Raw genomic sequence first — 19,943 nt, 5'->3', positions numbered from 1 at the left:
CTGAAGCCAATAAGTGATAGTTAAAGTATAATCCATGGATGATGACCAAATTGGAGAAAGAAAAGCTTTGATGAAGAGAAGTATACGTTGCTATTAAAAATCTCATTTCCAGGATCTAAGCATACCTTGGATTGTGGTTTAATTTGCGTTTTACTTCTCTGTCATTGAAATCATCTCTGGGATTGTAACAACGCAAAATTTCAAAACTCTTGTAGATTCAACCACTTGTGTTTACGAAAGAACAATATTAATAAAGTCCACGTTCTTACGTCGGCAGTATTACATTAAACAGCTTTCCTGTGTTGTCTTGATTGCAGCATCTCACCCCACCCCATCTAATAATATACTAATTAATTGGAGTGTTCCCATAAGCCGAAAGTTAAGATGTTGCTGCCTTTTGGGCACTGTTGACGTAACCATTTAACCGGCTAAAGCTTCGCCCACCATATATGCGAATATCATATGGTTATACAGGGTACAGAAAGATTTCACAGATACATTGCAAATCTTATAGATGAACATGTAGTTATTTCCAAGCTGCTGAATATGCTTCCTGAAGCAATGTATGCACTTCGCCACAATTCTATAATCAAATGTTGAGCTGTTGTCAAAACATTTGATGATGCCCGGATTATTAATATACGTGCCTACCGGAAAAGTCCGTCGAAACCAGACCTGATATACCAGACCACAAGGCTGCAGTTCAAGCTAACACATGAACCGATAATGAAACAATCGTTTATACATGTGTATCAAAATGAACAATATAATTAGAGATCCATTCTGAAGAGGTAAAACTACCAGTGAGAGTGTTGGAATGGAAACCTCCTTCTCTCTATGGCTATAGCCTGCGTTATGCAGGCCCTTTTGAATTTAGAATCAGGCGCACAATTCTGTAGAGATTTCACGCGCCGCTCTTGATTCACAGGGCAGCGTGCAAAGGCGGCGCGTGAAAATTTTCATAAACAACACATTGAGAAGGGTCATCTATTTCATGGTGCTACGAAGAAGAGCCATCGGTGATATGGTAGACTGGTATTGTTGGGGTGTTTTCAACATATGCTCCTCCAGTTGTGAAAAGGTTGCTATTTAGGTTTCAAGTTCTTGATCAGGCGTTAACGTAAATAAATCTCGATGTTCAAGTATAGCTAATCACCACTACTTATATCTTGCGCTTGGCTGTGCGGACGCTGTCTTTACCAATGTGAGTATCTGTTGGCCTCCGAATTCAAAAGAAAAGTCCGCTGGTGGTCAATATGTTGCCAAGTGCAGCGGTGCATCACTTGAAAGTTTATGAAGAGAATGATCTTCTACTAAGTGCTTTTTGAATGAACTTCTCAATATTTTGTAATGGTGTTGATTTGCCATTAATATATCAGACAAGACTCCTGTCCTCGTGTGGTCAAAGCTAGAGTCAAGACCTTATTTCTCTGCGCAGCCTTGTTAAGTACTGCCAAAACGTCTACGAGTAAGCATTTTCGCACTCATGACTGGGACAGAAAGAAATTGGAATTTTCGAGGTACTACACAGCCCATAAAGCAACTGAAACTGTAGCACAGCCAGTGGTATTTGATGTTAGACATTACTCCACCAATTCATATGCACATTAATGTGCTGAAGACGCAGCAGTACCCTCAGTGAGATCTGCCCAGGGAGGAAAAACTCAGTCACCCTTCCTCCTCCGTGAATAATACATCTCCACCTTCTCGAAAAGTTTGGCTGTATAAATACTTTGTGATATCTCAAACGTTTCAGTCAAGACTTACGACAGAGATATTCATATATCTCTGAATAAATCAAGCGAACCTTGATTGTTGAGTCTTGGTTTATTGAGGGAACCATAAATATATCAGATATGTCGGACGCAGATACAGCGTACCACTTTTATGTCTATAACCCATCACTCGTGTGGAATGCCCTGTTTACAGCTGTTATGGGTTTAGCTCTGATTGCACACATCGTTCAGATGTTTTACTTCCGCACATCGTACTGGTTCAGTGTATGTTTCATTCTCGGTATAATATGTGAATTGATTGGCTATATTGCTCGATTGGTGAGTCACAACAATGTAACGAATATGTCCATTTACGTCTGCCAGGCTACAACTTTAGTCTTTGCACCAGTTTTCATCATGGCTGGTATCTATTACCTTCTAGCCCAGATGATTGTGGTATACGGAAGAAAATACTCCTTGATCAGTGCACGCCTGTGCTCGTATGCCTTCGTTATTGGTGACGTCCTTTCTCTTTTCCTCCAAGGTGCTGGTGGTGGTTTGATGGCTGGTTCAGATGGTGCAAGTTATAATACAGGCCAGGCTCTTATCATCACTGGTTTGGCGTGTCAAGTTCTTCTCATGACTATATTTCTATTCTTAGTGGGTGTCTTTTTGCACAGAATTCGCTTCCTGAAATCTGATCATTTTTGTTTGGATTACAATCCAAAGTACGAGACACTACGAAAGAGACTAGTATTCCGCTGGTACCCAGTGGTCATCATTGCATCTGTCTTATTTATTTATGTTCGTTCTGTGTATAGATTGGCAGAGTTTATCGAACCAAGAAGCGGTAATCTTCAAAGTAAAGAAGGTTATTTCTTGGTCCTGGATGCGCTGATGATGAACGTTGCAATTTGGCTATTAACAATCTTCCACCCTGGCTATGTTATTGGTAAAGTTGTCATCGCTAAGGCCCGCTCAAGAACAAACAGTAACGACTATGTTGATTATGGTGCAGGCCAATGTGTTCCTCAATCTGGAAAGGACGATAACAGTCAATACGAACTGAACAAGTACTGAATCATCATACAACTCACTTGAATCTCGCCCACTGGAAATCAGCGTGAGATATATAATATACTTGAAGACTTTAGAGGATCCAGCATCATTGTGATTGTTTGACATTCACGGGAATACTGCATAATAGAGCAATTCATCATTTGTTTGACTCCGCCCCGCCCCCTAGTAGGCACTTATCATGATACATTGATGTGCATTTAGGAATAGCCCATATAATTACCCGGGCAAACTAACGACAAATAATAACTGCACATTGCAGGGTTCCTTACTAACACCAAGAGATCTATTACAAAAGTTGACAAATCCGAAGCAGTGAGGAGCAGATAGACATATGAGCACATACGTGCATATTAAGTGTTGAATACTTCAACTGACCTTGCCTTCTATTGCTGTCCGGACCTTACGATATGCTGAGATGAACTGTAAGAAGTAGGGTCTGAATATGAAGGACGACCCCTCAATTTGTACAATATGTGACTTGAGTTCTTCGGGTTTATGGTGTGTATATGATAGGTGTGGCAAGTGCTGGAGATACATGAGTCTGTCCTGGAACATCCAAGAATTATTCAGAACTAATAATAGGCCAGACGCAATGTAAGGCAGAACCCGTCCAATACTGATAATTTATTAACAGCGTGTTAAGACACCTACTGAGTGCTCTTCGAGGTTCAACTCGTAATCTTCCAATTATACTGATATCACAATATGTCTTATACTACCAATGGGATCTTGTGTAGTACGTTACTTAGCTCGGGGTGTGCCAGTCTAACTTGATATAATGACAATAAGATGACTCTTAAAACAGTATAGTATAGAAAATATAAGAGAAGATCGGTCCTCTTTAGGAGTCAAAGGGAAGGAAATATAGTGGTCAAAGGTTTTCCCTTTTAAACCAAAGGAGAGGACACCCGAATTCTGAGAATTCGTGTGATGTGTTCTTTTCGGGTGTGAAAAGAGATGACAACTGTTTAGTCTGACAGTATACAATAAGTGTAAATCAGCGATAATTCCGGTGTACTAATGCGAAGGTCGAATATCACAACTGTGTGAATGTGAAGGCCAGAATATTAACTGAAGCTGATATAGATCGGAAATATGTAGTGGGGGGGGTCTCAAATAGTTCATCTATTCGATGTAGACATTACTGGATGTTAATATTCAAGATCCAGACCTGAAATCTGTGCCTAACGTGGCACTTGCAGCTGCTCTGAAACAACAAATAAAAGTGCATTGAATCGACAACTGGTATGTAACGACCTGATGGTAGTAAGTGTCACTCTCATAGAATCGTTTTTCGATTTAGCTCATAAATCTATTTTCAAGCGGACTTTCAAGAAACTCGCAGACCTATATGAGACTCACTTTAAGTTGCATACACGTATATGATCAGTAATAATGTCAAACCCACTGGGGGAGTGATATTCCTTGGAGATCTGGATAAGTGTGGGTGGTACCCAGACAGCGCTCAAGCCTCGGAACTTTTTGAGCGTTGATCCGAAGCCGGGCTGTACATGATGAACCACGAGCCACACAACTAAACATAGGAATAGAAACCACAATCGAAAGAAGTACGTTTGTTAAGGGTGGTTGGCCCGAAGGGGGCTATGTGCCATGTCCTGATAGAAAGAGAAGAAATCTGTTGGGGATCTATAAGCGTTTCCTTGAGTGCTCTGTAGATCAAATGACTTCAGGGCCGTTCTCCCACCAGAACGGAGAAGCATATAGAGAATCCACGTGATCACGTTCTGCTCCTCGCCCACAGAGAAAACAACCACCACTGCTTCCGATGTATGTAATTTATACCATATGTATCAACAACGTCCATAAAAGTACAGGTATTTCAGATGGATTGCGCTATAACTGTTCCGATCAAACAAAAACACAGCTTAGATTGTGCACATCACAGAAGAGGACAGACGCATGCACGTTGTAGACTGGTTATAACGCCAGGTGTCCAATTATGCAGTATACTCTGCTCTCTCTCTCTCTCTCTCTCTCTCCCTATAATAGCTTTGCTTTCCATTGAGGTTTGCTGTTTGGACTTCCCACCGTAGGCTAGACGTGACGATTGGAGTAGCATAAACCTCCAGAGCATCCGGTGCTCTGTGTACTTGATCTGTAGTTAAGTCCCACGCAGCCATTGATGGTCTCGAAGTACGCCGCACATCCCACGGTTGGCACACCACAACGGCCGTCTACTTACGATTTGTAGCACACACTGCCACTGGCCACCGTCCAAAATCGACGCATACATTCATCTCCTGGGCACCCAAGGCTGTGTTTACTTCAGTCAAAAATGGTCCTAAACAGCGATCGTTACGCCCGAAACATCATCGGTTTTCTAACATGCTATCAATAGCTTCGAAACAACCATCAGTGTAAGCCAAACCAGACTAAAACAACCAGCTTCATTGATATCCTAAATAATACGACGGGCTTTTACCATCTCCTCGCTTTATATAACCTCAACTTAAGGGAAATCCCGTCATTGTTCCCCTACTAGAGACACTGGCGACTTGTCGGCCGAGTCCACCATAGCCTTTGTCCCTTGTGTGATCTCCCCTAGAAGTGGGCAAGTGATTAAGTGCACAGCTGCTCCAGTGCTCGGGCCAATACCTCAATTCGCCCAGCGGGTTTTTAATTCCGCAGCTGGTCCGTGCGTCAACTGTGCAGGCCGATACCAGTAACGGTCCACAGCTCGGGAATTCGCAGAGCTTTCAAAAGAAATTGATCAAATTTTACTAGCAAACTATGGTGTTTCCTTCCTACATATTCGCTTTGCAGGTATTCTTTTCTTTTCCCTTCGCCATCGAAGATCTTTGCTATTCTTGCTTTTGGTGCCTTGAGGGTTCTCTATAAATTGTTCCCTGGACCCACTGTTTCTCACTTTTCAGAGACACAACTAACAGCTGACATCCTCGATACCCGGTAGTAGAGTGTGGGACATAGATACAATGACATCAACAACGACAAACTTCCTCCCTCTGATCACATCGTTACAGTCCGATCTTATCAGTGCAACGTCTAAGATCGCCACCATCACTGACAAGGTGCCGTTCATAGCGCAGTCAAGATCCATAGACTACATATCAGCTTCTTTAGCTCTTGCGCTCAATGAGGAGTTGGCTGCGACTGCCACGGCCAGCTCAGTGGTGGAATCAGCAACGGCAGCTGCTTCTGCTGCGGAGTCCATGCTGAGCTCGTACTACTTGGCTGATAACTTGTACGGCATGACGCCGTCCAATGGTGGTAACATGGCGATGGCCATTGTGATGGGAATATTCATGGGCTCGCAGATACTTCTCGGTGCGTGGTTCAGAACCTGGTGGTTTGGTATCTCCTACTTCTGCGGTACTTTCCTTGAGATGCTTGGTTACATTGGTCGTACGCTGTCAAGTACGGATCCGCAAGAGCTGAACCCGTTCCTTATACAGATCATTTGCTTGACCATTGCACCTTGTTTCATCATGGCCGGTATTTACTATCTGCTGGGACAACTCATCCAGATATACGGGAAACAGTACGCGCTACTGAAGCCGTTATGGTACACGTATATCTTTGTCACTTGTGACGTGATATCTCTGGTCATCCAAGCGGCCGGTGGTGGTATTGCAGCAGTGTCGTTGACTCAGTACGAATCTGCTGATACTGGTACGCACATTATGGTTGGTGGTTTGGCATTCCAAGTGTTTTCCATGTCTATCTTCCTGTACTTCTTCCTGGACTTCATCTGGAAGATCAGGTACATGAGAAAGGGCTACTATGACATGGAGTTCGAGCCTAAGTACGCACATGTTCGTGAACGTAAGATCTTCAAGTACTTCCCTGTTATTATATTCCTGGGTGTCATCTTTGTCTACGTCCGTTCTATCTATAGAGTTATCGAGCTTGCAGAGGGTTGGACGGGCTTTTTGATTGTTCACGAGGTTTACTTTATGATTCTTGATGCGCTGATGATGGCTCTAACGTGTGTGATGTTCGTTCCATTCCATCCAGGATTCGTCCTGGGTAAAGGTTCTATTCCTGTGGAGGGAACAAGGGCATATTCGAAGATGATCAAGAAGGAAGCTGGCTATGATCTCAGCTCACTGAAAGAGGTATCGAACGAAGTTGAGATAAACAGAGATGACCTTCAAGAGTCGAACAGCTCACCTTCTCGCTCGCATTACCGTTTCAGTAACCCATTTGCCGCATAGGAGTCCAGACCTTGTATAATATTCTACGCATCAATCAACGTTGGCTTTCTTTGAATAGTGCTCTGTATCAAGTATAATCGTGAAATCTATGTACAATGGAATATAAATACAAGCTCAACTTAACGGCCCAAGTTCAAGAGCAAAGAGTTTGGATTGGAGCTTTGGTCTGCACCAGAACCATTCGAAGGCAGATATGTGATATTACTGGAGTTTGCCAAGGTCTGTGCGATTTCCTTGGATGCTTCAATTCTTCTAATCAACAGTAAACCATCACCAGCCTTGTCCAGTGCCTTGGAGATGAATTCAGCAGCCTCTGCCTCACCTTCAGCTCTGATAACACTGGCCTGTCTCTCTTGCTCGGCCTTTTCCACCACGAACTTGGCTCTTTCCGCATCTTGTTGGGCAATTTGCTTCTGCTCAACAGCCTTTGTGAATTCGTTACCAAATGTCATATGGGTAATGGAGACATCCTCCAGCTTGATGTTAAACTCCTTGGCTCTCTCGGATAGCTCCTGTCTGATTCTGGCGCTCACAACCTCTCTCTGTGTGATCAATTCAGCAGCGTCGAATTGAGCAACAATGGACTTCAACACCTCGTTACCGATGGATGGCAACACTCTTTCGTCGTAATCGAGACCCAGGTTCTGATAGATGGTTGGCAACTTTGGAACATCAGGTCTGTGCAAAACTCTCAACGTCAATGACACCATCTGCAAGTCCTTCGTACCAGTATTGGAGGAAATGTTTCTTGGTCTTGTACGTACGTCAAACACAACAGCCTTCTGCAACCATGGCACGAGGAAGTGTGTTCCTTCACCAACAACTTGCTGTTGAACACCGTTGATTCTGTCAAAGATCACGGCACGTGAGCCTCCCTTCACATCGTACATCGCATATTGGGCAGCAGAGATCGCAATACCTGCTGGGATGGCAATCTTGGAGATGAATTCAGCAGCTTTGGACATGATTTACCGGTTGTGACTTGTCTCTTTGTATCGAAGAGGGGGTTATGGCTGAAAGTGGCAACGAGCTCCAAAAGAAGGAGGGAAAAAACATCGCGAAACCAAACACCGAAACAAGACGAAGTTGCGGGTGTGCGGGTGTGATAGGGGGCACACACACTGGTGTCTGGGTTATAAGGTGTCCGGGTGTATAGATGTCCGGGTGTTGGTTCCCTCACCGCGTCGCTTGAGCAATTTCCGCTTATCACAGCAGTAAACACACAACATCAACAATAAACACGCAGCTATTACGCAACCTTGAGCTCATATCCACACCATAATGGCGACAAAGAGGCTGATGAAGGAGTATAACTCCATCCAGAAGGCCCTATCAGACACGCAGGAGTACGAGAACATCGTGTCGCTTGAGCCCACGGGAGACCTCTTCTCCTGGTGTGGAGTCATTAGGGGACCATCGAACTCTCCATTCCAAGCAGGAACTTGGAAGATTAAGATCGAGGTGCCTCAGAACTATCCCATCGCACCGCCTAAGATGAAGTTTGTGAACAAGCTGTGCCACCCCAATGTGAACTTCCAGACCGGGGAGATCTGCCTGGACATCTTGCAGAACCAATGGACACCAGCTTGGACACTATTGACCACGATGTCCGCCATTCTACTGCTGTTACAGGATCCAGAGCCGACGAGTCCGCTGAATATTGACATCTCAAACTTGCTGAAGAGCGGCGATATCAAGGCCTACAATGGTCTTATCCGTTTCTACACACACAAGTATGCTATCGACTCAGTTTGACACCATTTCATAACAAGAGACAACACTAATATAAATACCCTTTCCTAACAAATTCATTACAGAAAAATACCAACCACCAGCTTAACAACAGTAACGGCTCCTATAGATCTGGATTGAGAATGAACTCGCAGAAGTATTTAACTGCAGCGTATATCTCCTTTCCTACCGGCACAATGAACTCAGAAGGTAGTAGGAATCCATGGGAACCAGTGTCTCTCAACTTCAGCTGGAATGCCCAGTGCGCTCTGTTATGATACATAAAGTCCAACGCAGAGCCGGCTCCAAGGCCTGGCATGATGTCCACACCACGGTCCTTACATGCCGGTAATACCTCATAATGTTTACCGTACCTGAGACGGATGGACTTGGAAATTCCATACGCCAATTCCAACAGGTTTTCAATGTCCCTTGGTTGTTCATCACACGAGTATGCATACGGGCAGAGGATCTTTTGTGTGTATGAGTGCAGATCCAAGAAGCCGTAGATTTGGTGATCCTTTCTCGTGACGTTGATGTAGGTGTCCAGGTTCTCAGCTTCAATCGCCTCAAAGGCTGCTTCGCCGGAGTAGGATTCACCACATGGATAGTCCTCTGATTTGGTCCAGTGATAGCCAAAAGAACGGTCAATATCAATACCGAAGCAACGTGGAATGTACGTCTCTTGTCTGTTCTTACGCCATAGACGGTCCTGGCTCCATGAGTATGCGTATCCATCAGGGTTGAAAACAGGAACGATGAGGAAGTCCAACTGCTCCAGATATCTCGTCTCCTTCTTACTGTGGCCATACTCTGTCAGTAACTTGAAGATGGTGAATAGTGCCGTTGATGTACTGATCCACTCCCTGGCATGGACTCCTGCTGTGAGAACAATCGTCTTCTTATCTGGGTTTAATCCCTTGTCAACGCTCAGATGTAACGCCTTCATATCACGGCCCTCGTACGTTTGGCCCAGCCACTCAATCTCGACAAAGTCAGGGAACGTCTCCTTCATCATGTCCAGCCAGGAGTAGATCGTGTTCAAAGGTCTGTACTCCTTGAAGAACAAATCGGTCATTGCCTGGAAATCGCCCGTTGTCTCCAGCTTGAGCTCCTCAGCAACCTTCGGGAAAGTCTCATAGACCGCTTGTCCAAGGTCATCGATCATAATCTCACAGTCAAGGTGTTCCTGTAGCAGTGGAATGTCCTCGGATGGCACTCTGAAATCGACAAACTCATCATTCCCTTCCCACTGGTCGTACACTTCACGCATGCCCATGACGAGGTGTTTCGTCTCCTCGTTCATCCGCACACGCACAATCTTGTCTCCTTCATACTGTGTATAGTCCAGAGCCCATAGCTCCCGTGGAACATCTCTATAGCTGGCGTCATTGCCACCGTGGCCATTGCCACCGTGCGAAACAGGGCCGTCCTCTTCTGCAACATGTGCCTGTGACAGGTAGCTTGTAATCTGTGATTGGAGGGTATCTAACAGTGGCAGCTGGAACGCGCTAGCCACCAGTGCCAGCGACACATATTTCGCACAACTAAGCAGCCTCATACTGATAAAACCACAGCACTAAACACTCTTTACGCTCTCAAGCAGTCACCAAATGGCCTAAAAACAGCAAGGGAGTGCTGTTCTTTTCTCAGCGCTTTCTTTGCTCTGGCGGTTCCGTTCAATTTTTTGCGCTGGAAGGAGGAAAACAGAGGGAAACTGTGGGGAACTGTCGGTATGTGTCCCTTTTCTGTTTTTGGTTGTTTGGTGTTGTGAGTTGTTGTGGTTGGTCCTATTTGTTGTTCTTTTTTGTGTTATTTTGGTTTATTTTTGTTTCTTTTTGTTCTTTTTTCTTGGTTTTTTCTTGTTTTGGCGCTCGTGAGCTAGTTTTTGATGTTTGCAGTGATTTTCTCCAGGACTTTTTGGCCCAAGTTCATGTCTGGCAGCTGCTCGAAGAGGCCCGGCGAATCACCTGTAAGTGGTGTTTCAGGCTTGTTGGAAGGCTCAGAGTTATGGCCAAACTCCAGTGGACCCCTCTTAACCATGTTGGTTATCACCTCGTAGGCGATTTGTGCGGCAGCGAGCGTGGTGATTTCTGCGTGGTCGTACGAAGGGTTAACTTCGACGATATCTGCGCCAACGATGTTCAAGTCTTCGAGCTTTCTGAGCATCTGGATCAACTCTCTGGTGAGAAACCCGCCTACTTCTGGTGTGCCGGTTCCCGGTGCCAAACCTGGATCGATCACATCAATGTCAATGGACAGATACACAGGCTCGTCAGACGGTATTCTTCTCTTGATCTTGCTGACGATGCCGTCGATGCCCATTGTCATGATATCATCTGCATGGATTCTTGCGAACCCCTGCACGTCATCGTCGTCATAATCGCCGTAGTCACTCAGTCTGGTTCTCAGACCAACATGAACATTAGTGTTGTTAGATAGGAGGCCTTCTTCATATGCCATCCAAAGCATAGAGCCGTGAGTGAACTGAGCTTGGTCAGAGTGCCAATGGGACGGATACTTGTCCGGTAGCCACGTATCCAAATGGGCATCGAAATGGATCAGTGTCACTTTCCCGTACTTGTCATGTATAGCTCTTAGAGCTGGTAGGATGATAGAGTGGTCTCCTCCAAGTGAGATCAATCTTGGAATGTGTTTCTCGTCACCAGTCTTGCGCTTCAGAAGCTCACGATATCCCATGGTCATTTGCTTTAAGGCCAAATTGTTGTCCATGGGAGTGATTGGCATGTCACCACAATCGATCACCTTTGCCCACGAGTCATATGGATTAATCCCTGCCCTGGCATTGAAACCGCGTAGTGAAGTTTGACGTTGGGACGCTGCCCTAATACCACGAGGCCCAAATCTTGCACCGGCTCTATACGAGACCGCTGTGTCAAATGGCATGCCGATAAGAGCAATGTCGAACTCCTCTTCGGGGTTTGTAAGACATCTGATGGTTGGCAGATGAGCAAAGGTGTTGATACCGGCAAATGGCCAATCTTCTCCCCATAGGTCTTCAAGCGTTGGCTTCTTTTCAAACTCAATTGATGGGTCTAAAACGTAGTCTGGCTCTTTATGAGCAGTGGCAAGTGATGTTGCAGTGGCAACTAGTAAGACTGATGATGGTTTCATTGCGTAGCACAGCCCGTAACAATCCTCTTCATCAATGGAAAGCTGAGACAGGTTCCGTCTTTTATATACTGGGGACGCGGAATTTACTTCTACATATGCACGATGCCATCCCGATTAGGAAACTAATTCCTCGCATGTTATAGACGCTAATCACACATCATAGGGCTCCATTAGTGCTTGTTCTGCAATGAGATGATCAGCATTCTCATCTCTTATGAGCGGTCTTAGTTCTCCAGGAATGTACTTTGGTGTTTGCGTTTCAGCAATGCTATTTTCCAGGTTCAATTTGAACTGTGGTGGGGCTCCGACTTCTGCTTCTGGAGCATCGCTAGAATTCCCACCTTCTATGAGTTCAAAGAACGGACGAAAGAGGAAAGAGCCATTGTCCAGCTTCTTGATGACGTTGCTCAAAGATTCCTTCAACTCGGGACTGAATTTGCGATGTTTCATTGATGGCTGGCGTTGATTTGGTATCGATGCGTGCTTTGGTTCTGTGCCTAATTGTGCCTCGTGTGTCTTTATAGGTTCGGACAGCTTGTCTTTTCCGATAGTATTGTTGATTCTGAAGAATAGATCCTTGGCCTCGGGTATTATACCTATCCAATTGATTAAAAGACTTGTTATCCCAACTTTGTATTCCTCAATGTCGATGTCATCGGTATCAATCAGTTTTTGGATCATGAGACAAAGGAGTTTAATGATCTTCACACACCTCTCCACATCGGTATAATTCTGTGAAGATGAGGGCTTCCCATCATTCGTAACTTTTGAGATGTAAATCGTGCAGTTGCCTAGAAGTTCATGAAGTAACATCGACTTTTCAATTTCAGACAACTCCAAAGGGCCCTGTCTTGAAAACTTGAACTTCTTAGAGATCCTCCCCTCTCCTCTCAGTCCTTCCAACAATTCAAATATATAATTAATTAGAGAGAATGATAAAGGTATATGGGTCAGGAACCAAATAAGGACACGTCTATACCCATTTGCCATGAACATCTCATCCAACATAGCATACGATGATTGTGGATTCAAAGAGAGCATTGCATCAAATGGCCAATCGGAGCTCCACTTGTCGTATATCTTGTCAGTGGTCACGGCATCCTCTGGAATTACATCTGTGTTATCACTGATCGTGTCTGTGATTTCCTTCTCCAATTCCAACTTAACAGAACGCGCAATAGTCTTTATGACTTTTGTAGAGATTTCGTCTGTCACCTGATGCTCCACCATCTCATCGAATATTTGACACAGCTCAGGCCATGAATAGCAGCCCGACGCATCTAGTTGGAACTCCGGGTTGAAGAAAATGTTGCCTCCACGTGCAATGTCTCTCCAATCCCTTCCAAGCTCGTCAAATTTTATGTTTTGGTCTGATCTTACTGCGTGTGGTATGGAGTCGAACTCCTCGTTCTCTTGTGTCTCTGATTCCATGTCGTTGTCAAAGAACTGGCAGGTACATCTCGGCCTCACAACTCTGTGGAAATGGCCATCTTCGTCAAAGTACATTATAATGTCATCATCTGGTATTTCACCGGCTTCGTAATCCTCTGGAAACATCTCCTCGTGGTGGAAATCTTCGTATTCGTACGTAAACATATACTTCACGTCTTCATCGTATCGATTGTTGGGCTCCAAATCAACCAGAATCTCAACAACTTCTTTCAAATCAGAGCCCAATGCCAGCATGGCACCCACATACCATCTGACATCTGCGCATAACGCAGCAGTACCACAACGTCTCCCATAGGGAGACATAAAGTCTCTGATATTCAGATGTTGGAAATCGTGTAGTCTGTCTTTGACTTCATCGTTTAATATCGACGCCAACACATATCTCACAGCACTTGAGCCACGAATCACGTACTTGATAATGTCTGGGGTTTCCTCACCATCAACCTCTTCTCGTCTATCAACTTCCAGTCCCAGAAGAACAACGTTTGTAAAGATTTTCCATAGGTTTATAAAGAAATCGAGGAATGGATTCATGCAAAGGTCTGGGTCATTAAATTCGTAAATCTTGTATATCGTATAAAGACACACACAGTCAATCATGTATATTAGTAAAAGGTCTTGCTGGTTCAGTCCATTAGGTGTCCATTCTTTGAGCTTATTCCTCCAATCGATCTTCAAGTCTGAGTTGTTCAATCCTCGTAATTTCACTTGGTCCTCACAGTTCAACAACTTTAACGTGCTTTCCACAATTTTGAAGAGGCTAAGTGCAAGGTTGAATTCACCTATCGATGAGTGGACATCAAGCTTAAGCGATATTATAAGCTGTGAAAGCAATTCCAAGCTTATGACGTGCGTGTCTGTTTCCGCTGGCTGTGTCATTGGGTCTGTGATGGTTGCTATGAATACAAACAATTCCTTTAGGTCTGGTGTGTCTTTGAACTGTAGTAAGTCTGCGAGAACCTCGTGTCTTTTCTGTGTCCTTGATACGTATAGCATATCAACAGCACCATCGGCCATTGACAGCGGGTGCTCGAATTCGAGCACCTCATCATCACCCAAAGGTGGCTCCTCATCGCCATCGTCTACTGCAGTGCAAAACCCAACGTGTTCGTTATCCGTGTGGAACCTTTTCATGTGTGCTTTGTGAAACATATCAGCAGGATCGTCATCGATGCTGAAGCCCTCAAACTGGCACGAGTCGAACCCTCTGTGGTATTTCAGGTAATGTTGACAATTCGTCAACATTGGGTCCCAGTCTCCAAACATGGCTTCATTTGTATCGGCGGCTGAGTCATCAAATGGTTTGCTCAACGTAGCGGTCTGGGATACGCTGGGCTTCCTTGAAGATTTTCCTTTCTTTTTGTTCTTCTTCAAAGCCATCGCGAGAACATTCAACTGTTTATCATTATCAAAGTGCTTTGAAAGAGTTCGTGAAGTTGTTTACCATCAAAACTTTTTTTAGCCCTCTGTTGAGAACTCAGTTTGTCATTTTTGTGGTTCAGTCTTTTTCTTCCAAGTGTTCCGAGGTCGACTCCTGCCAGTTGCGAAATCCCACTTATCTAAAGGATCTGTTGGAAGCCCGGGGAAAAGCAAAATCCAACGGAGCACAGATTCCGGGTTCAATCGTACGGGAAACCGCACACAGAGCAACAGGCAGAAAAAGAAAGAAGGAGGGAAAAAAGGGGGTGTCACATTCGAGCTGGGAAACAACTTATCAACATTTTCTTTCATTCTCTTCCTTCTTTTCATTTGTATCTCTACTATCGCAATATTAAATATTGATATACGGCTTAAAGAGAGGGTAATGTTTGTCTCAGTATCGCATACACCACGTCCTATCGTTAGAAGATCTGTTAGAAACGCCATCGTTGCTCAGAGATGGCATTCATCGCATCCACCGCAGAAAGATAACGCGAACGGTGCAAACAACAAGGAGCAGCTTGAGTCTGCCGAGGACGGTACAGAACCTATCCAACTCCAACCGGCGAGTCAGTCCACCAAGGACTCTGCTTCTGTATCGACGGCACCGCTGAAGAAGCGCATCAATGTGAGGGCACATAGCCTGGAGTTCCTTCTCAAGCAGCAGGTGCCTTCAGTGCCATCCACGCAGTACCTTGATCTGAACACTGTGAAGAGGGACGTTTTCTTTTCCGGGTTCAGACCTATCCTCGCACCTGTGAAGAGACCTGTGACGAAAGTCAAGAGGCAGCCAACAAAGCCACTCAGATGGAACGAGTCTGCTTGTAATCTCGAGACCTTTGACGACTTTTCAAAAGTGCCACAGTTCGTTGCTGATAAGCTGATTCCGTTCAAAGAACCTTCAGAACCAGGCAACGAAGTCCGCGTTGGTTACAAATCACGCAGAGAGGAGAAGGAGATGGAGAGAATGTCCAAGGAGCTCTATGACTTCATCAGACACTTCAGAAAGTTTGCGTCGTGAGCGCTGTCCAACACAAGTCCCGCTCCCCCTGAACATTACCCACTATTACAACACATCAACATTTGAGGAAGAGAGAGAAAACGTTCAGCATTAACATTGTTATTTTGTTTCTGGGTTTCTATGTCGTTTTATAAAGTATTCATTTTCTCTTTAATCTTTTACCAAATTCACGTTCTATATCCATCGAAATCGCATGTAGTTGCCCTGTTGCTGTGTGTTTTGTATGGAAAAGCCGTCATTTCCTTTGCTTTCGCCACTCCGCACGATAATCACCAAAGAAAAACAATACAAAAAGACACAAAAAACATCACAACACCAAGCGCTATCTTCAACAGCTTTCCGTACCTAACAAGCACACACTACGCAAATGAACTTCAAATCGTTATCGCTGTTGCTATGCACTCTCTGCTTAGCGCTGGCAGGTGAGTTGGACCGCCGTGCACGCTGACTACAGGCCATTGTTGGCCGGTTTCGCTGTTATTGTTCCTTTATCGATTTACTAACGCTCCAAAGACTCCTACATCCTCATTTTTGAACAAGGTCAAGTGACTCCAAATGAGTAAGTATATCTCTATGTACTTCGCTGTGGTGTGTTTTCCTTTTGTCTCATTAACTAACCCCGCCCCCCAAGATATGTCCAATCAGTGAGAGAGAACATCATCAAACTCGGTGGCACTATCAAGTACGACTACACGACGTTGTTAACTGGCTTTGCGTTTTCCGTGCCCGATGATGTGACGTTGAACTCTGTGAAGGAGCTAAGTGATGAGAAATACCCGTTCTTCATCGAGAAGGACTCAGAAGTTCATAACTACGCCTAGGTTTAATAACGCCCTTGGCTACGCTGAGCATGAAGTAACGAGACAGAGAAAACAGAAACAAATTCTACATACATATATGTCATTTTTGAAGGGACAACGTGTAGTATTCTGGACTGCTCAACGCTCCAGGTTGATATTTTTGCCGAACTTTGTATACAAATCGGTCTTCAACTCAGAGAGTCTCGATTCTATGGTACTGAGCTTGTCTTGTAACGCTTCAATCTCCGTCTCAACAAGCTGTGTATCCTTCTCTAACCTTTCAACAACCTCCTCTTGTCTCAGCTTTACAAATGCACTAGAGATCTTGTAATTCACCAGTTCGTCCTCGTCCAAAAGCTCAATCTCCATAGATACATCATCCAGATATTCCTTTTCCTGGTTTTGTTTCTCTAATATACTGGTTAATTTGTCCTTTCTTTGGATTAGTTTTGAGAATTCGTTGATCTTTTGCTGATCAGAGAAAAGAACCTCGACTTGGTTCTGTTGGCCTTCAGGAAGCTATCATTTTGGTTAGCATTAGATGATCTTCTCTGTGTAATGAAAATGAACTCACCAATTCCATGGTTTAAGGAGTTAAACTTCAAAGTAAACTTGGGTCAACAAACTCATTAGTCCGTCTAAACTGCAATCTGTACGTGTGTTGTGTGTATTTTTTTCATCTCGTCCTGGCGGGCTGCTAATTTTTCATTCAGCGCTCACTACACAACCGGTACAGATTCATCGCTACAACAAAGATAACGATAATACAATAAATGTCTAAGTTTTTGTCTATACTTCCAACAAGTTCTTTCAAAGATGAACAGCTTGATAGCAAACTCTCAATACTTCCATAACATCAGCTTGTAATTTCTTGTACTCCAACACAACTTCGTTGTTGAATTTCAACCTCAATTCATCGTTTAAGATCAACTTACACGAATGTTCCAAGTCAAGTGGGTCGTCGCCTTGATTGTTGTTGGAGGTCATACTCTGGAATTGGAAAAAGAACCACGTCTTACGCAGTTTCTCAACCTGTGTAACGTTAAGATCTGTCTTGTTCAGGTCGATGGTGCGGATAAGGTAATGGTCAAACCAATCGATCAACAGGTCCAAAGAACTGCGGTAAATCTTGAAATACGTCCGTATCTTGGAGTTCTTCAAATCAACAACATCTACCTTGCCAAGCATGGCTTGTGTGACGCGCTCCTTGTTACGAATTGCATTGATCAGATCCCTATTTGGCTCCAAGAAACTAACCAAATCGGTAAAGAGCTCTTTGTAAAGATCTTCAATCTTGTCGTGGAACATGGTGAACACTTTGAATAACACTGGAATAAACTCTTCACGGAATTGTAAAGAAGCGTTGAGGTTGAACAACAATCTATTCATGAATTGCTTAAACTCGATGAAAATTGCAAATCTCTTGATTTCAGGTTCTTCGGCTTCTCCCATTAACACGTCTATCTTGGTCTCAGGCTCAAAAAATGATAACGGTTCAATTCCATCCACTGCATCTGAGTAAAGGTCGACAATTCTATCCTCTAATAAGGGTAAAAATTCATCGTGCATCACCTCCGTAAAAAACTTCAGAGGAATGTTTGAGTTCTGGTTAGTGAATAAAAGACTTGAGCCTTCAATGAACAACAAAAATGGTTCCAACATGAATCTCATGTTCAAAACGTCAGGTTGCACGATTTTGGATTGCTTCAAAAATTTGTTGTCCTCTATATACGGTGAATCAATGTATGATGTATCCTGTGTGTTAATGAACCCTGGGAACAAGTCCTGAAGGGCAACTTTTAACTGCATTGTCTGTGCCTTATCGTACTCAACTTTATATAAGCTGAAAATGTTTTGCTTGCCCTTCGTGAGACTGGTGGTATTTGTTAATTTACTGTTGATGGCACCAGAATGAGTATCAGTAATGTATGATAATATGACGCTGTTCAGTTCCTTGTGGATAATTGCCCAAAACCTCTCTAAGACAGTAGCCACTGTTGCCTGGGATGCATCGAAATGGATGTCCTCGAATTTCATGTGAATCTCCGTCATAATTCTTATCGATTGTAACAAGAATAAAGATTTTTTGAAGCAGTTCCAGAACAAATCTTGTAGCACAACACCAGAAAAGTTCTCCTGCGCAACCCTCGGTCCTACGTCGTTGGAGTTTAGAACTTTAATCAGCTTGGCATGTTTGATCTTTGTATCTTCTGTTATTCTGTTGATCAACAAGTTCAACTCCGTGGAGAATCTCCGCAGTATGATATCAACCATTTGTGCTAATTTGCCCAATTTTGCAACAATCAACATGAGTTGAAGAATTTGGTTAAATGGATTCGAATCGTCAAGTGTGGAGATATCATCCGCGCCTCTTTGATCACTGTCCAGCGACGATGGATCCAGCGACAAGTTATTGATAAAGTTCTCCACTTCTGTGTGGTTGATGGACGAAGCCTGTGTGATATCTGTCTCGATAGAATTGGCCAAAAACTGTTCGATGTTCGAATGTTCCAAAGCATTTGCCGATGACTTTAACAGGTTATTCACCGTGTTGAAACTCGAAAACTGTCTCTTGGAAAAGATCGTGTGAACAACCTCCTCCACCAGGATCCCAAAGAGCTGTTCTCGTTGAGTCTGGAAGTAATCCCTCATGTTTTTCAACGCAGGTAACTCCCACAGGTTGTATTTCTGTGCACTCTCCTCGATCGTGTGTAAAATGCTCTCCGCCTTACCGTAGTTCTTCTCAGCCAACACCGACTCCAACTCATGAGGAGTCTTCTTAATGCTCTCGATGATCGTGAGAATCTCAATCATCTCGTTATACACTTTGAAATTCTCGTTGAGCGAAGTCATCGCCGCAATGTCACCTCGTTCCCTATGCTCGATCTGTTCCACCCGATCCTGAATAGCACTCACCACCGATCTGGAATTGGCAACAAAGTTCACAACGTCTCGGTACGAGCCAACGCTCTCGTTGAATGCTTCATAGTTCTGTTTCACCGCCTCACGCAACCCGTCTTCAATGTTGTCCTTCAACTCGTTGAACTCCCCTCTCCGATGTGCCAAACCGACAGACGTGTTGTCCAACAGCGGTAGCGCTATGTCCAGCGGGTTCGCACTAGGCGCCATCACCTGCCTCCAGTCCATCTCAACCTCGTGGATCAGCGCCTGTAGGTGGTTCAGGGAGTCCTCCTTGTCTGTTTGCTTAGCCGCCATGGTGCTCTGTTCGTTTGTTTACTCCAAGACAAGGAAAGTGGTGCAAAGGGTCAAGTTTGTTTATGCCGCTGTTTTTCTCCCCTTTTTGGCCAGCGCCAGTGGAAAGGCACCTCCGCCATGGCAACAAAGGCGGGCTTCCTCAACGACGGGCTTCCTAAACGGCGGTAGAACGCTACGA

General features: G+C 44.3%; 12 protein-coding genes across 12 annotated transcripts; 6 read left to right on the top strand and 6 right to left on the bottom strand.

The window, feature by feature from the left end:
- Window positions 1-1,731: 1,731 nt before the first annotated feature.
- On the top strand, window positions 1,732-3,047 carry CYBJADRAFT_168883 (RTA1 domain-containing protein). The gene has a single exon (XM_020215547.1). The coding sequence runs from the start codon at window positions 1,857-1,859 to the stop codon at window positions 2,793-2,795; it is 939 nt and encodes a 312-aa protein (XP_020069261.1). The 5' UTR covers window positions 1,732-1,856; the 3' UTR covers window positions 2,796-3,047.
- Window positions 3,048-3,086: 39 nt separating this feature from the next.
- Window positions 3,087-3,638, top strand: CYBJADRAFT_168882 (uncharacterized protein). The gene has a single exon (XM_020215546.1). It carries the CDS (start codon window positions 3,238-3,240, stop codon window positions 3,391-3,393), a length of 156 nt encoding a protein of 51 aa, XP_020069260.1. The 5' UTR covers window positions 3,087-3,237; the 3' UTR covers window positions 3,394-3,638.
- Window positions 3,639-5,675: 2,037 nt separating this feature from the next.
- On the top strand, window positions 5,676-7,038 carry CYBJADRAFT_168881 (RTA1 domain-containing protein). Its single transcript, XM_020215545.1, has one exon. It carries the CDS (start codon window positions 5,750-5,752, stop codon window positions 6,989-6,991), a length of 1,242 nt encoding a protein of 413 aa, XP_020069259.1. The 5' UTR covers window positions 5,676-5,749; the 3' UTR covers window positions 6,992-7,038.
- On the bottom strand, window positions 7,020-7,998 carry PHB1 (prohibitin subunit PHB1). The gene has a single exon (XM_020215544.1). The coding sequence runs from the start codon at window positions 7,954-7,956 to the stop codon at window positions 7,111-7,113; it is 846 nt and encodes a 281-aa protein (XP_020069258.1). The 5' UTR covers window positions 7,957-7,998; the 3' UTR covers window positions 7,020-7,110.
- Window positions 7,999-8,184: 186 nt separating this feature from the next.
- On the top strand, window positions 8,185-8,796 carry PEX4 (E2 ubiquitin-protein ligase peroxin 4). The gene has a single exon (XM_020217597.1). The coding sequence runs from the start codon at window positions 8,273-8,275 to the stop codon at window positions 8,744-8,746; it is 474 nt and encodes a 157-aa protein (XP_020069257.1). The 5' UTR covers window positions 8,185-8,272; the 3' UTR covers window positions 8,747-8,796.
- A 50-nt stretch (window positions 8,797-8,846) lies between these two features.
- On the bottom strand, window positions 8,847-9,995 carry ECM14 (putative metallocarboxypeptidase; the record flags this gene model as incomplete). The annotated part of the gene is made up of 1 exon (XM_020212892.1): window positions 8,847-9,995. The coding sequence occupies one exon, from the start codon at window positions 9,993-9,995 to the stop codon at window positions 8,847-8,849; it is 1,149 nt and encodes a 382-aa protein (XP_020069256.1).
- Window positions 9,996-10,594: 599 nt separating this feature from the next.
- On the bottom strand, window positions 10,595-11,860 carry CYBJADRAFT_168877 (agmatinase; the record flags this gene model as incomplete). Its single annotated transcript, XM_020215543.1, has 1 exon — window positions 10,595-11,860. The coding sequence occupies one exon, from the start codon at window positions 11,855-11,857 to the stop codon at window positions 10,604-10,606; it is 1,254 nt and encodes a 417-aa protein (XP_020069255.1). The 3' UTR covers window positions 10,595-10,603.
- Window positions 11,861-11,984: 124 nt separating this feature from the next.
- On the bottom strand, window positions 11,985-14,778 carry CAF130 (CCR4-NOT core subunit CAF130). The gene has a single exon (XM_020215542.1). The coding sequence runs from the start codon at window positions 14,687-14,689 to the stop codon at window positions 12,008-12,010; it is 2,682 nt and encodes an 893-aa protein (XP_020069254.1). The 5' UTR covers window positions 14,690-14,778; the 3' UTR covers window positions 11,985-12,007.
- A 256-nt stretch (window positions 14,779-15,034) lies between these two features.
- Window positions 15,035-15,856, top strand: CYBJADRAFT_168875 (uncharacterized protein). The gene has a single exon (XM_020215541.1). The coding sequence runs from the start codon at window positions 15,114-15,116 to the stop codon at window positions 15,747-15,749; it is 636 nt and encodes a 211-aa protein (XP_020069253.1). The 5' UTR covers window positions 15,035-15,113; the 3' UTR covers window positions 15,750-15,856.
- Window positions 15,857-16,116: 260 nt separating this feature from the next.
- On the top strand, window positions 16,117-16,570 carry CYBJADRAFT_174470 (uncharacterized protein; the record flags this gene model as incomplete). Its single annotated transcript, XM_020216587.1, has 3 exons — window positions 16,117-16,171; window positions 16,263-16,308; window positions 16,381-16,570. The coding sequence occupies 3 exons, from the start codon at window positions 16,117-16,119 to the stop codon at window positions 16,568-16,570; spliced, it is 291 nt and encodes a 96-aa protein (XP_020069252.1).
- A 117-nt stretch (window positions 16,571-16,687) lies between these two features.
- On the bottom strand, window positions 16,688-17,132 carry GIM3 (tubulin-binding prefolding complex subunit GIM3; the record flags this gene model as incomplete). The annotated part of the gene is made up of 2 exons (XM_020213800.1): window positions 16,688-17,068; window positions 17,124-17,132. 2 exons carry the CDS (start codon window positions 17,130-17,132, stop codon window positions 16,688-16,690), a joined length of 390 nt encoding a protein of 129 aa, XP_020069251.1.
- A 227-nt stretch (window positions 17,133-17,359) lies between these two features.
- On the bottom strand, window positions 17,360-19,765 carry SEC8 (exocyst subunit SEC8; the record flags this gene model as incomplete). Its single annotated transcript, XM_020213799.1, has 1 exon — window positions 17,360-19,765. One exon carries the CDS (start codon window positions 19,763-19,765, stop codon window positions 17,360-17,362), a length of 2,406 nt encoding a protein of 801 aa, XP_020069250.1.
- Window positions 19,766-19,943: the final 178 nt, after the last annotated feature.

Source organism: Cyberlindnera jadinii, assembly GCF_001661405.1.
Source record: "Cyberlindnera jadinii NRRL Y-1542 unplaced genomic scaffold CYBJAscaffold_12, whole genome shotgun sequence".
NCBI lineage: Eukaryota > Fungi > Ascomycota > Saccharomycetes > Phaffomycetales > Wickerhamomycetaceae > Williopsis > Williopsis jadinii.
This window is presented reverse-complemented; position numbering and strand designations above follow the sequence as displayed.

What these genes read in the sequence shown, in the direction of transcription:
- PEX4 (XM_020217597.1), top strand. Translation starts at nt 8,273, where the DNA reads ATGGCGACAAAGAGGCTGATGAAGGAGTATAACTCCATCCAGAAGGCC.
- CYBJADRAFT_168882 (XM_020215546.1), top strand. Translation starts at nt 3,238, where the DNA reads ATGAAGGACGACCCCTCAATTTGTACAATATGTGACTTGAGTTCTTCG.
- CAF130 (XM_020215542.1), bottom strand. Translation starts at nt 14,689, where the DNA reads ATGGCTTTGAAGAAGAACAAAAAGAAAGGAAAATCTTCAAGGAAGCCC.
- CYBJADRAFT_168881 (XM_020215545.1), top strand. Translation starts at nt 5,750, where the DNA reads ATGACATCAACAACGACAAACTTCCTCCCTCTGATCACATCGTTACAG.
- CYBJADRAFT_168875 (XM_020215541.1), top strand. Translation starts at nt 15,114, where the DNA reads ATGTTTGTCTCAGTATCGCATACACCACGTCCTATCGTTAGAAGATCT.
- CYBJADRAFT_168883 (XM_020215547.1), top strand. Translation starts at nt 1,857, where the DNA reads ATGTCGGACGCAGATACAGCGTACCACTTTTATGTCTATAACCCATCA.
- PHB1 (XM_020215544.1), bottom strand. Translation starts at nt 7,956, where the DNA reads ATGTCCAAAGCTGCTGAATTCATCTCCAAGATTGCCATCCCAGCAGGT.